Source organism: Pieris napi, chromosome 2 (assembly GCF_905475465.1).
Source record: "Pieris napi chromosome 2, ilPieNapi1.2, whole genome shotgun sequence".
NCBI classification, from domain to species: domain Eukaryota; kingdom Metazoa; phylum Arthropoda; class Insecta; order Lepidoptera; family Pieridae; genus Pieris; species Pieris napi.
In genome coordinates, this window is record NC_062235.1 from 1,990,063 (window position 1) to 2,005,289 (window position 15,227).

General features: G+C 34.7%; 1 protein-coding gene across 1 annotated transcript; it reads left to right on the plus strand.

Annotated features, from left to right (window-relative positions):
* The first annotated feature begins 493 nt into the window (after positions 1-493).
* On the plus strand, positions 494-13,907 carry LOC125062804 (RING finger protein nhl-1-like). Its single transcript, XM_047668966.1, has 9 exons — positions 494-680; positions 4,854-4,978; positions 5,875-6,146; positions 7,777-7,896; positions 8,693-8,899; positions 9,286-9,500; positions 10,857-11,083; positions 11,630-11,796; positions 12,762-13,907. The coding sequence occupies exons 1-9, from the start codon at positions 532-534 to the stop codon at positions 13,236-13,238; spliced, it is 1,959 nt and encodes a 652-aa protein (XP_047524922.1). The 5' UTR covers positions 494-531; the 3' UTR covers positions 13,239-13,907.
* The last annotated feature ends 1,320 nt before the right edge of the window (positions 13,908-15,227 follow it).

The following is a 15,227-nucleotide window of genomic DNA, read 5'->3' on the forward strand; positions in this document are numbered from 1 at the left end:
TTTAAACCCCTGTAGCTTAGAAACGCAGCAACGTACGACCTTAAATTTAGAAAATTTTGTGGTATCGGTCCGAACTTTAATTACTATCAATACTAAATACGATACATACATATATATATATGTACTTAAATGCTCGCCAGCTCCCTAGTTATCTTACTTGTAATTAATCTGCATAATTTAAGTTAAAAAAAATTGAATTAACGAATGCATATGTTAATTTATCCAAAGAAAATTAATAACAAATATATAATTTTATTTCCAAATAATACCTCTCTTGAGAAACTTTTAAAAACATTTAATAAATTGAATAAAGCGTTCAGTTTTGGATTTTTTAAATATAAATCATGAATCATTTCAAAAAATACTTGCTATGCTTTCAATATAAAAAAGATTGCAGTAACAATAAACAAAATAGAAACATAATAATACCCTACAGTATCTTATCTAATCGATTTTAATCGAAAAATCGCTGCCAGACGATACCGCCTGATAAGAAAGAAATATCATTTCGCAATTAGTGTTCAAGAAGTTATGTCGGAAAAATTAAAGAAAAAGCCGGGCTTGTTCAGCATTAAACGATGGAATAGTCAAAAGAATGATCATCCAATATCAGTGCAGACGCAAAGCAGTCCGATTATGCCGCCACCAGTTCTCTCCAGGTCCACATCCGTTGACAAGAAGTAAGTTTTTGATAACATATTGTTCCATTAAAACCAAGTCAATTGCAAGTGTAACTTAGGATGTGGTATATTCTTATATTAAACAGGCGTTAAGAGATCAGTGTACCACATACTTAAACGTCTTGCTAGTGTTACAGGTGTCAATGGGCAGCGGTTTATATAACCCACCCATTGTTATTCCCCTGTTCCCATAAATAGTTGTACTCTTAGTACCGTGAATCTCTCTTCACAACCTACTACAGGTATTCCTAAGTAATACGTCATGTGGTAATCAAAAGAATTGACGTTGAGGCAGAATACGAAATACCATCCGTATCAACTCGACGTCCGTCGTTCCACAGTCGCTTTTTACCGCGCACTATGTGGAACCAGCTGCCCACTGAAGTATTTACGTATAAATTCGACTTAGGATCTTTCAAGAAAAGAGCGTAACAATTCTTAAAAGGCCGGCAACGCACTCGCGAACCCTGTAGCATTGAATCCATGGGCGGCAGTATCACTTAACATCAGGTGAGCTTCCTGCCCGTTTGTCCCCAGTTCTATGAAACAAAATTACGCAGGAATACAGTAGAAGGTTCACGTTTAACTAAAATTACCTACAATACTAGTAGATGTATTGATTAGTTTGACACGGTATTCTATTTTAACATAACCATGCATAATTTAAAGCTTATATATACGTATATATTTTATAAAATATTATTAAGGAAGTGGCTACACCAGTCCTCTCTCGAATTCTTTAAATTTTCATTTTTTCTTCGGAATATGTGATTAAAATAATGTACCGCACGGTCGCACCACAAGCGTAGGATGAAGAAATTTATACATAAAAAAGGGTTTTAAATTTACCATTCAACATTAACTCTTTAGAAGGAAAACAATATTGAATGTTTTTCGTAAGGCGTTCAAGACTGTCAGAATCGTAGCAGATTAAGAGAGGTTCTAAGTCGAGTTAGCGCTGAGTATTAACTCTGAGTCTGAGGGTAAGATACGAAAGAGAGGGTAGAAACGAAACGTAGAGGGAAGTATAACTGTCGCCAATCTTAGCGCTAAATCTCGTGAATCTACCCTCAGAATTTTCGAGTATAATTAAGTGATTTTGAGTGATAGAAAATGTTTTATTATATTATCACCCCTTTTTCCCGAAGTGGTAGGCAGAGACCGGACCTTCAATTGCTTGTCCTGACATATCTCTGGCTTCATCCACTTTCATGATATTCATGCTCATCGGTTATTGGTACTTTAAACCTGTCCTTTCCCTCCTGAAGGTCACCATCATCCAGACTATTATATTCCCTTATCACATTATTATATTCCCTTTCGTATCCATGTCATTACGTCCTCTTTTAACCCACACTGCTTATATAAAATCTAATTGTGATAATCTATAGTCAATCATATGAATATCTATGGTAGTTAAATAAAAATTAATAAGTTCTATAGGTACTCTGTCTTTGAAGAGTAAAAGTGTATTTAAAATGTAAAACAATAGAATGAAAGTAAACGTCAAATCGATAGATAATTGTGTACGTCAATGTGTGATTATGCATTTTCCCAATTAATAGACTGAGGGCTGCCACTATCAGAAAAATATTTATTGCCACAGCGTATGCAAACTTATAGTAAGCGTTACAGTGCTAAAAATAATGTTGTGTATTTTTATTATTAAAAATCTCTTTTTTATACAATACTAGCAGATCGGCCAAGCGTTGCTGTGGCTAAGGTTTTTGTTATATTACATACTCGTAGTAGTAAACTATTCAAGGGAAACAGTAGGCGAACACCACCATGCTTTTTTGATGGTTATGACTTATGCCATTAAATTGTAGCTTATGTGAAACTATGGTACTTTCAACACAGCGCCATCTGTTAGAAGTGTGACTATCAAATAATAAACAAATATTTAGCAATAAAATAATATTACGGGTATAAATTGAGATGTAAGCTATCCTATCTTTTAAGTTAGATCAAACCGCACACGGTGTGCAAATTTGATTGAAATCGGTTCAGTAGTTTAGGAGTCCATAGCGGACAAACAACGTGACACGTAATTTATATATATTAAGATTATTAATGTAGCAATAACGGGTAATAATAGATTATAGAATTATAGAAAACAGTAATGCACAACCGTGAAAAATATTATAGATTATTCTTATGTAAAATGTGTTCTAGTTATATTTTTTTTTTACTATTAGTTTCACGCTCATGTCTAAGCGTCGCAGTCAGCAAGGAACATCTGGAGCGGCCTATATGTTTCCACCGGTTTCTGTCCAGCCCTCTCTTATGAAAGTATAGTCGAGGACGAGGACTCTTTTCACCCGGCCGTTCACCGACGAGGTGGACCGATCACGTGCTCTTTTGCTTTCTGTGTTACCAACCACGATCAGTTCTCCAAATTCTCATCGCCTGCGCATTGTATATCCATAATAAGATACAATTCGCAGTCGGAATTATTTAAACGTTTTTAAATAAATAAATATACAACAATAAATCAATCTAATAAAACAGCCCTGATAAGTTTGCCAAGTAATTCACAACGAATACAATGGAATAAAAAATTAACAGGGAAAGTCATAAAGAAACGGCGCCTACATTACGCGAAAATCTCCATGCATTTGCCAAGAGCCTTTAAAAATGCATTTCACTTAGTTAACATTCGCAAAACGTCGCGAATCGAATACATAATAGGCTGTAACGACATGCCCAGTAACTAAATACTTTTATTTATGTGGTACACTAACATAATGTAACAATACTTCAAGATGTACGCTTTTAGATACTTAAGAACAGTCTTAATAATAATAATAATTCCTTTTTTAAATATTTTACACTGTCATGGTCAACGAGTGACACTGACTTTAATGATATAATTGTTTGTTTAAATAGAGAAAAGAGATTTATTTAAATTACGAAGATAAAACAAATGAAAATCAACAACAAATAATTTTAAATAACTTTTGTATATACTTTAGAACTGCCCTGGTCGTACTGATAATAATTCCTTTTTTAAACATTGAAAACTGTCAACGAGTGACACAGAGATATAAATCAGATCAGGTATATAGAGTAAAGAGATTTATTTAAATTACGAAGATAAAACAAATGAAAATCAACAACAAATAAATTCGTTTCTGGTTTTCGCGCGTTTTATTACATTGAATCAATGTTGTTAAAATTCATGACGTGTGCGATTTATTATTATGACACCATATAATTATCTATATATTCAGGTATTATTATAATAAAAATGCGTCATTATCTAGAAGCATAAAATAAATAGGAGTTCTAGAAGTTATTTTATGATTCGATTCTATATTACGTTTTAGAAACTTTTACGTATTCTAAATTAACGTATGAATGGTGGTAGGGCTAAATATAAAGAAATTTAAAAAAAATTTACTTTCTTTGAGTACTAGGCGTAATTTGACAGACTGTGTCACTAGTAGAAAAATATGCGTACATGAAATAATTTGTTCCCATCTTCTCGAACTGATACCATTAAATGTTCCTGCCAGATCTCTGCACTCGCACAGAACTTTTAACCTTCCGACTCCCAGAACCAACATTGGGTTCCGTGAGCCTCTTCACAGGATGTGTTCTGCCTTGGATTCTGTCACTAACATTAACCCTTTTTCGCACTCCTCTACTGCTTCATCAAACTCTTAATGTCTTTTTTTTTTTAATAATACCTTTTCTACTCCCCTGCCATTGTGTCAAGGGACTTTTTCTATATCTAAGCTTCACATCACACGTCTCGCGAAATACGCCCCGGCTACATCTGTAATATTTTTGTTTACAATATTCATGGGCGAGCCGGGACGCAATTCCTCGCGAGACCCGACTCTTAATGTCTTAAGCCTTGTATCGTCCTTGTTTTTTTTATCTAGCTGCTAGTTTGTTTGTCGTTCTCCTAATTTATAAATTTTGTGCTGTCAAGTAAATCAAGACAAAACTACTTTGTATTATATTTTTTATCAGTGAAACTTTTTGTGGATATGTCCAATGTGTTTATTTTATGTTTTACTTTTATTTTTACTGCCCTGCGATTCTGTAACTCACTTTTCGAACTCACACAGCGGTTTTCGCATCGGCGGTCGCTCTCAAATCAGTCGTACTGTATAGAGATGTATCTGTTTAGTTTCCTTAATAAATAAATAAATATATTTCCAGACTTCCAGCTAATGGAATAAACGATCTAGTACAATGTGCACTCTGCCTGGAACTGCTGAACACGCCAAAAATGTTACCCTGCCAACATACTTTCTGCTTAGCCTGCCTCAAAGTCTATGTAGCCGGTAAGCAGTGTTATTTATTTTTAATAAACAGGCAAGCGGCCTGGAGGACCGTAAGTCCGGTCCTCCAGGCCGGTAAAAGGCCGGCAACGCACTCGCGAGCCCTCTGACAATAAGTGTCCATGAGCGGCGGTATCACTTAACATCAGGTGAGCCTCCAGCCCGTTTGCCCCCTGCTCTATAAAAACAAAATATGGATATTATGTAGGTAAATTTTTTTTTCGTTTTGGCTATTTACAACTGTGTTTTTTTTACTTTAACTATTTTTGTGTAAGTTTTAGGTACTTGGAACTAACAATTCAAAAACATAATCTAAAACTGTGGTTGAAAGGAAGTAATTTAACGATAACAGTAAAGCAATATCTTTTATTAAAAATCGATAACGAATGTCATGGATAAATTATTTACCTTAACTAAAATGATTATTTTATTATTATTGCTTCCGTTTTTTAAGTTAAGGGATAAATAAAATAATAAAATATCGTATACATATTATGTAACTTAAGCGTTGGTCAATCTTCTCACATGATGTACCAATGTATAAAAAATATGGCGCCATAAATAAATTTAGCCACAGATTATTGATGCCTTAGAAAATGCGCGGCAAATATTGAAAACTCTTTGGTGATACAAACTTCTTCAATTTGCATTCTAATGTTGACTCCTTACTAATATTGTGTTAAAATTTATAAAAATTTCTTAAAGCAATGATGTTTATCTCTTATTGTTGCAATTTGAATATTGTATGAAGTACCTTAAAGCAAAATTTTGACGTTCCTAACTCTGGGATATAAATAAAATATAGGATACGAAGTTTTTGTTTTATCTTCTAATAAAAAAGTATGTTACACGTAATAAAGCAGGAATACCACAGTAATAATACGCAAAATTCATTCTAGATCTCGCCGTCGTCAGCTGTCCCCTCTGTCATACTAGAATTCAGACTACCCCCAATTTCGTTGACAGTCTCCCTTCGAACCTATACATTGATACCCTATTGCAAATGGTGGGTATAAAGGCCGATAAGCCGTCCAGTGCGACACCTCCAACTACTCCAGCAAGCTCATCTGGATACCAAAATGTCGACCTGTTCGCAACAGGAACCAGATGCACTAGTTGCAAAACCCTCTGCGATAATTCGGATACGTCATTCTGTGAACATTGCAAGTTGGTGCGTATGTATATAATCTGTGGAATTTTTAAAAGCTAATAAAATTGTTGTCTGTGGTCGACGCGAATACTACCTATATATGAAAATGGGTTAAGGGGTCAGATGAGGGCTGGTCACGCACCAAAAGAGCTGTTGTTTTTTTTTACTCACTCATGCGCTAAAGGAAAACATCGCGAGGAAGCCATGCTACAAAAATCTACGGCGAGCGTCAGGCACAGAAGGCTTACCTACTTGTCTATTAAGAAGTAATCACAAGAGCTTTGTAACTTCCAATATCGACAGCGATTCCGATCTCAATAACGAGTTTGTTCCGCGCGATCACAATGTAGTGAGATCAATACGAATATTGAGATTACTTCGAACTTGCATGCAACAACGTAGGAATCAGTATTGATGTCGCTGTGGAAGTTACAGAGTTCGAGCGCAGATACAGAAGGGAGGACAAAACCAAACCAACCCAGGGCCACTGGTTTCTTTACTATAGTAGAATGCGATACCATTTTTTGTTTTTATTATTAATTAAATTCACTGTGAAATAAGTTAGTGATTCAAACAAAAAAATTATTGATGTAAATCTAAAGTTACAAATAATGTTTTTAGATATTTTTATTTTTATTAACAGAACCTTTCTAATTATTTAGTTCTATATCCTGGGAAATAAATGAAAAATTATTAAGATTGCACTTTACAATTAGTTTTAGTTCCCACTTATTAATTTAATTATTTATTCACAAAAACACAAACTATTCCTTTATACTGTTATCAGTACTGTGAACTCACTCTGCGAACATATAAAGATGTCGATAGTGTCGGAGACAGCATTCAATAGGCGCAACGTCTTTGCTAACGGGGATCTATGCAACAGACTGGTTCTGGCCCAAGTTATCGCAAACAGCCTTGGCCTTGGCCGTCGCACATATCCCCTAGGTACAAAGAAACCCAGTTCTGGGAGAACACTTGGGTTACCAATACAATAGTAGGCCGTTGTCGTCTTGTTTCTAAATTAACCATAATTATATAACAATTAATCTTAATCTGGAAGTTTCACGGTTTCCGATTACGATACTATTACAGTATACTCTCATCCCTGAGGTCAGGTTCGACCCCTGTTTTTCTATCTATGTGCGTTAAATTCGCTAGAACCGTAAAGGAAAACATCGTGAGGAAATCGGCTTGCCATAGACCCAAAAACTCGACAGCGTGTGTCAGGCACAAGATACTGATCACCTACTTGCCTATTAACAAATGAACATAAAACAGACTTCTTGTAGTCCCCACTTATTAATGATTTAACGACTAATAAACCATAATTTGAAATGCCACTCTGTTCTTTACTACAATTTCTACATATAAAAATGTTATGTAGGTTAGTACGCTTCAAAAACTAAAAGTTTTGCACCGATCAAGCTGAAATTGTAGCATTGATATATAATCCACATCAAGGATTGTTTTTATCTATTTTGTAATTATTTTTTTGTTTATTTTTTTTCCACACGTATTGCAAAATTAAATGAAATGAAATGTTTTCTTTATTTTGTTTCTAATTTCTCAACCATTCAATCACAATGGGCCACAGCGAAGCGTGGCAGGAAACAGCTAGTATCGTTATAATTTTGTTTTTTCTTTTCAGAATTTCTGTTTTGTATGTTGGTCACAACATTTAGAGGATTTACGTATTCAAGTGGGATCCATATTGAAACAGCTCGAAACCGCAGAAAGTCGATTGACCCACAAAATCGAACATTTTAAGGTAAATTTACCAATTGTATTTAGTAATATGTATATTGTAAATGTATTATGATTTTAATGGTTAAAAATGTTTTATCATGAGTTATGTAACCTATCATTAGTTAATTTACAAATAATTAAACTTTATTTACTCAATACTTTTACTTCATTTCTTACCTACACTGCTAACTATTACTAATATTATTTTTTTTCTACTATGTATTATTATTATTCATTATCTTTTTTTGCGACTGAGGCGCAAACTAGCTGTGGTCTCTGGCAGAATGACCAGCGCTGTGGAACATTCTGCTCCTCAGCATAATGCTGAGCCAGGGCCAATTACAACCACAGCACACACGCATTACACACTTAAAACGTACCTTGTTCTTTAAACGAAAAAAAATTGTTCTTTCATCCTTTTTTATATTTTTGTTATTTTGTGTGTTTCTGTGTGCGTTTTGTTAGCAATTATGGCACACTTAAAGAAATTTAAATTAAAAATATCTATTTTAGTTTTATTACGAAACAATTCACAGAAACATAAAATTTCTTCTTTTCTTTTCATGGCGAGTTGGTGATTTTTGCTATTTCAATACGAAAACTATTACCATTTCATCCGGCATAAAATACTAAATCATATGTTGGTTCTTCTATATTCATGCTACATACTAGCACTGTCAGATTTAAAGAAGTATATGTAAAAATAGAAGAAGATTGTCGTGACTCTATTTCTTCTTATATTAACACGTATAAAAGTCACCTGTATACCTACTAGAAGTAAAGCTTCAGTTTAAGTTATTGAAACGTTCTCATTATAGGATCGCTGCGAACACATCGCTGAACAAATAAACTTGGCTGCGGAGGAGAAGATAAACGTCATTTTGGAAGCGAAACTTGGTCTTCAAGAAGAGCTGACAGGTTTGCAGAAGTCAAGTGACATGTCTGCCTTGGCTTTACAGTCTTCGTTGAACGAGGCAAAGCAAGTTGCTAATAAAGCGTTTGAGAACACAGATGATATTAACAAGGTAACTTTCTTTTCTTGAGCTAATCTATGGAAATTAATCTTTTGGTAATCTGTGCTGTCAAAACACTTAGATTAAATAGAGATTTTTTAGATAATCAAATCCAAGGTATTTTTTATTTTCCTTTTATTTTACTTAGAGAAGATATAGAGTGCCTGTATGGGAATACAGGCACTCTATATCTTCTCATAATAATTGCGAAATTTTTTACCCAATATCGGTAGAGTTCTGTGTTCTGAGTCTACTGAAATACAATACTCAAAACTCAGAATAATTGCTTCATTCACTTAAGGTAGAATGAAACAAAAAACAAAAGGGTGTCGGCATTCACCGACATTTGAACTAAACATATCGTTAGAAAAATTTTGTTTATGTGTAATTTTTAACAGGTCAAAACTTTTGTACATCTCCACCAAAACACTCTACAATTGCTGTCGGATGTCTCGAAATGGGATGCTGAGAACTTCATGTTCGATAAAGAGAATTTCAGAATCGAATCCGATGTATCCACGCCGTGCGATGCGGAATCAGACGATCCTTTGCCAGAAGCGGGTAAACAGAATAACCCTTTGGAGAACGAAACTAGCCTCATGCAGCATTATAAGTATGTTAATTTTCTCTTTATTTAATTCAAGGTAAATTTGTACATCTATGGATAGAATGTTGTTTAAGTCAAAATTGTCAAATGTCAGTTTTTGTTTTGCGCGGGAAAACTTTTATATTTTAGCTACAATTGCGTGAAAATTTAATGTTAATAATGCAAAATTAATACATCTCCGATCTATATATTGTATGTGATATAGTTGGAATATGATAAAATAATCATAATTCTTCCAAACTTAATAATTTTACGGAAACTAAAAATCATATGCATAATTTGATTTAAAATCGCTTCAGTACTTGAAAGTTCTATGAATTTCTGGAGGTTCATACCTAGGTAAATATTATTGACGTCGGTTTAATTTTATTTCAATAGGTACTCTGTATTATATATATTATATTTTCTTCTATTATATTGATAAAGACAATAAAGAAAGTAAGGTGACAAAAACAAATAGAATGCAAGTACTTGCATGCATGTAAGACGTCACACTTGTGCGCAAGTGATTTAAATTAGAAACCAGCTGCCCACTGAAGTATTTCCGAACCAATTCGACTTAGGGTCCTTCAAGAAAAGAGCGTATCTATTCTTAAAAGGCCGGCAACGCACTCGCGAGCCCTCTGGCATTGAGAGTGTCCATGGGCGGCGGTATCACTTAACATCAGGTGAGCCTCCTGCCCGTTTGCCCCCCGTTCTATAAAAAAAAAAAAAAAAAAAAAACACGCTTTTGTTCAACTTGCATACATCTAGCATCCTAGTTAGTTTAATTTACTCTCATCATTTTTCCCTAACGCGCCAAAAGAAGTATAACTTCAATAAAATATAAATATTATTGTATTCTCCGTATCCCACTTAGCATTTATTTTTACAAGGTAATCTGCACTCTTAAGTCTATAGACGAGCGCATGCGCTTGCGCTTGCAACTTGCTTGCAAATGAGCTGACTTGAATGTTGTGCGTACAAGTTTGAACCTTATGCATGCTAGTTGCAACTTGTTTACAAGTTGTTGTTTCCACTTTACAACTTGCATGCAAATTGCAACTTGTAATTTGTATGCAAGTCATTTGCATAATGAAAACGCGGTTCAATGGTAATTACTGATCTACTTTTTTTAAATTCTGCCATGGCTACAAGTCCTTTAGTCGGAATAGAGTACAAATTTTACCAAAGACAATATCCAAATTTAGATGTTGCAATATCCAAGGGTTGATAATAAAACGCAAACGAAACATTGCGTTCGATTGTGATTGGTCAATAGGTAATATGACATATCATGTCGTAAACGCCTCTAAAGATGCTATCAAAATTAAACGGAGCATACAATCGTTTTGTTCTACATTCTCACCCGTCTTTCACCAGGTCCAGAAACTTTGTGCCCCATTATATGTGGCGCAAGACAGCACGGCCGTGTGGTGTCGGCCTCAGCCCTTGGAACAACCATCTATACATTTGTGACATGGACAGTCACAGTGTAATAGTCGTCGAGCGGACACAGGCGAAAATTGTAATGCGATTATCCTGTGAGCAAATGCTGTGTCCAGTCCAAATTGCCTTTATGAAGAGTTTGGGCGAAGTTTATATTACAGGTTATCATCATTTTAAACCTACTTTACACTCGATTCCCTTACGAAAGCAGGGAACCTTAAACGCATGAACGCTGCCACCAATTGTTATTTCTAAAATAAAAAACCAGAGGCGCTACAACCGTTCTTAGGTGTGGCCCTCAGATTTCTGAATGTTTCATGATCATTTGTCTTATAGGCAAGTAGGTGATCAGCCTCCTGCACGCTGTCGACTTTTTAGGTCCAAGGCAAGCCGGTTTCCTAACGATGTTTTCCTTCACCGTTCGAGCGAAGGTTGAATGTGCAGCACATAGAAAGTCCATTGGTGCACAGCAGTGAATCGAACCTACGACCACAGGGATGATGAAGCCGCTAGGCCAACACTGCTCTATGGTTATTTCCATTTCTGACGGCGTATCGTATATCCAAGCACGGAAGTCCGCAGTCATCAGTCAATATGTCAGATAGATAAATGGTGCTGTGGCTGCTGTGGACAAATTTTAGGTCTAAATCCTATATTTAATTTTAATATTTTAAATCTAATAAATAAATAAATCTTAATATTTTTAGACAAATGGAAGCATTGTATCCACGTGTTTTCGAAGGACGGGGAATATATAACATCTATAGGACAAAAAGGAAGTCGCGCTGGTATGTTCCGCTCTCCCGAAGGCATTGCTACAGATAATGCAAACCATCATATTTACGTCGTAGACACTGGGAATGATAGGGTTCAGGTAAAAAGAATATTATTATTATTACTTTTTTATGGAGCGCATCGTGCAATCAGTCTTCTGACTATGAGCAGATGAGTTGTAGGATGGTTTGCGGGTGCAGATATTCCTCATTAGGAATATCTACCATAATAATATTAGCTCAGTCAATGCTGCTGAGCTCCAAGGTTCTTCGTCTTTTGAGTCGGTTTATATACTCCGGGTGAGTTGAACAGCTAGGTGGTTAGGATGATATTCCAGCCTAGTCTTGTACTTCTGAGCGTATACTTTTATTTCCTCCTTGACTGTAGGTATGCCTAGGTGTTCATGTACTTCAGCGTTTCTTATGAACCAAGGCGAGTTGCTTATTTGTTTAAGGATGTAGTTTTGTGTTCTTTGAATTTTAGTTTTGTTAGAGTCACATGTAGCTCCCCACCGGTTTTATAACAGAAAAAGAATATTATTATTATATTCTTACTCTTAGAGAGGTTTTCAATATATTTAATGAAAATAAAGTTAAAATAATATAGATTCATCAGATGAGATTCCAATATTTTTGACAGCTCAAACGCGTCGTTTTTCTGTACTATTCGGGTTCTTAATCAAATTATATTTGATTTTGAACGTTCCTCCGTTTAGTTCAAAATATTCTCACAGAACACTGCATAGGTCACTATTCGATTTTTCGGTCTTTTTTATTCTTTAGTTTGTTTATTACTATCACTGGCAATTCAGAGACAAGTTTATGTACTAACAAAGAGCGTGATTCAGTGTCGATACTTGGCGCGAACTATGAATATCGTATGTCAAAATTCAATACATTTTGACGTATGGTATCTGTCTTTTCATATTTAGCGCAAAAATTTGGCGCTTTGACTGAGTCAATCTGAAATGGTTTGATAAGATTTTGACAGACTTTTGTCTAAAGCTTGCTTAACACTATACTAACACTTTATTAACGTTTAATTAACATTTTAATGTGGTATTAGGTCCTAGAACCAAATGGGAAATGCGTGGACCAATACGGAGTCGGGGTCCGATCTCAACCCAAAAACACATCCAGCATTTGGGAGATGAAGGAGACAATGTGCACGGAATTCAACGCTCCAACAGCGGTAGCGGTCACAAACGACCGGGTCATCGTGCTCGACAGTGGCAATCGACGGGTCAAGATCTACAACAAACATGATAAGAGCAAAATCGTCGAATTCGGGTCAATGGGTCAAAGGAAGGGTCAATTCCGACAGCCAGAAGTTCTAGCTGTCGACCCAATGGGGTATATCCTAGTCGGCGATTCGGGCAATTGTAGGGTTCAAATTTTTAAGCCAAATGGGCAGTTGGTTAGGGTTTTCGGGCGACTTGGCTCCGAGCCGGGTAAATTTAGTTGGATTTCGGGTATACATGTTACCAAACAATTAGATGTGATAGTAAGCGATACTAAAAATCACTGCGTTAACTTCTTTTAACGAGAAGATTAAATAGCGTACATTAGGTTTAAATTGTTTGGTTAAACTTTGAACAATGGGCACATACATAGTTAATATGCTTCTGTTTCGTAGTTTCCCCGAAAATTGACCCTCTACCCATACGATATCTATGTACCTTCTACCCACTAAAGGGTAGGCTAGGTAGGGTAACGGCAACTAGATTTAGCATGAACTACGTCCCATACATCAAAATTCTAGAATTTTGAATAATGACTTAGCCCTGTCTCGTTTCTAAATTGGACCCTTGGATAAACGTGTTAAAAAGGATTTAAGGATATAAAATAAAATATCATAAGTTCAACTGCATATATTGTTAAAGAAAATAGAGTCATTAAATTATTAAAAACATGAGTTGTTTTACTTAAAGTAAATAAAAATATCACAAAGATTCAACTAATCACAGATTATCTCTTATGAGAAAAAACTGTTCAACATTACGTTGAAATATTTAAGACCGCTGAAACCGATCATTTAAATCCTTTCGCTTTCTTGTTTAGCGATGTGATTTTTTAGTCCCTATGACATCGTCTTAAGCGAGTATTTTATAATCGATTTTTAACGCTTTGTGTTAAGACAATAGCAACAAATTGAAAAGCGCTTCAAACATTGCATGTAGCGCTGTATTAGTTTGTCTTAAGACTTAAGCCTGGCCAGAAAGCGGATAAAAAAATAAACCCGAAGAATGCTTATTTGTTGTTTTCCAAATTTAAATTTAAAAATATAGTACATGGATTGTAAGAATTACATTAAAAAAAGCTATTAAGGCGCTTCTCTTTTATAGTAAAAGCGATTTACGCTACCTAGAGTCCATACAAATTCCACAATGTTACTTCTTAACTCTTTTTTTTCCTTTATGGCTCTGGCACGGTTTGTGCATTAGCCTTATTAACTCTTGTATATTTCCTTGTGATTTTTTTTTAAATTTTTGATCAAGCAGTGCCGTTTCGACGGCGATACCCAGACTCTTAAATTTCGTTTATAACATTAGTTATAAATTATAATACACAGATTAAAACCATAGCACTAATACAAAGTAAAAATTATAATTTAACCTAAACTAAGGTTTTTTATGAGATTAGCGACACGTTTATGTTATTATTATTTGTAGACATTTTATAAATATACAATTTATATAAGTTAATATGGCGTATCTCAGTCTCGACTAGGTGGTTTAGTTAAGCCAGCAAGCTTACCGCGTAATTCCAACCTTCATTTTTGGTACTACTACATCGTTTCAAATATTGAAGGATCAAAATTGGCTGTAGTTAGGTGACGTCATTAGTTCTATAAGGATGTTCCATATCGTACTGAAATCGTTATTTTTTTTGCGTGGTAATTGTGTGATAAGCTTGCTAATACTAATTTTCTAAGTTGCGGATGTAATAAAAATATTGTGACAGAAATGCAAGAATGAAGCAGAACACATTATGCACCAAATAATTATATAAAGCAAGACAGTTTTCTTTCATTTCCTTTAAGATTAAAAATATCTACGTACTTTGATAACATTCGATATTTAAAAATAGTTTAGAAAATAATATGATGTAATACAATAAAATTATTATGACATACCACCATAGATAAAATTAATATCATGGCAACCTTATATTAAAAGTCTAATATATGTTCGTCATAGTCATTCATTTGGTTCGAAAAATAATACTTTCGTAAAAGTTTTCCGGGAGATTTGGTAAGTTTACAGATTTTGATGGGATCATTCTCGATTAAATAATACATAAATGGTAGGGTTTAATTTGTAAATAATTGTTTGTATCGTAAATCGAGTCTGATAGGTGATATTGCCAAATACTTTGAGGCGCCATTTTTCCAATATGGCGGTGCAAGCGGCAAAAATGTTACAAAGAGCACAACAAAATCTATATGTATAAAATTACTAATTTTTTTACAGGTAAAACCACCAAACGACTGTATTATATATTATGATAAAAAAATAGAATCTTCGTTAAT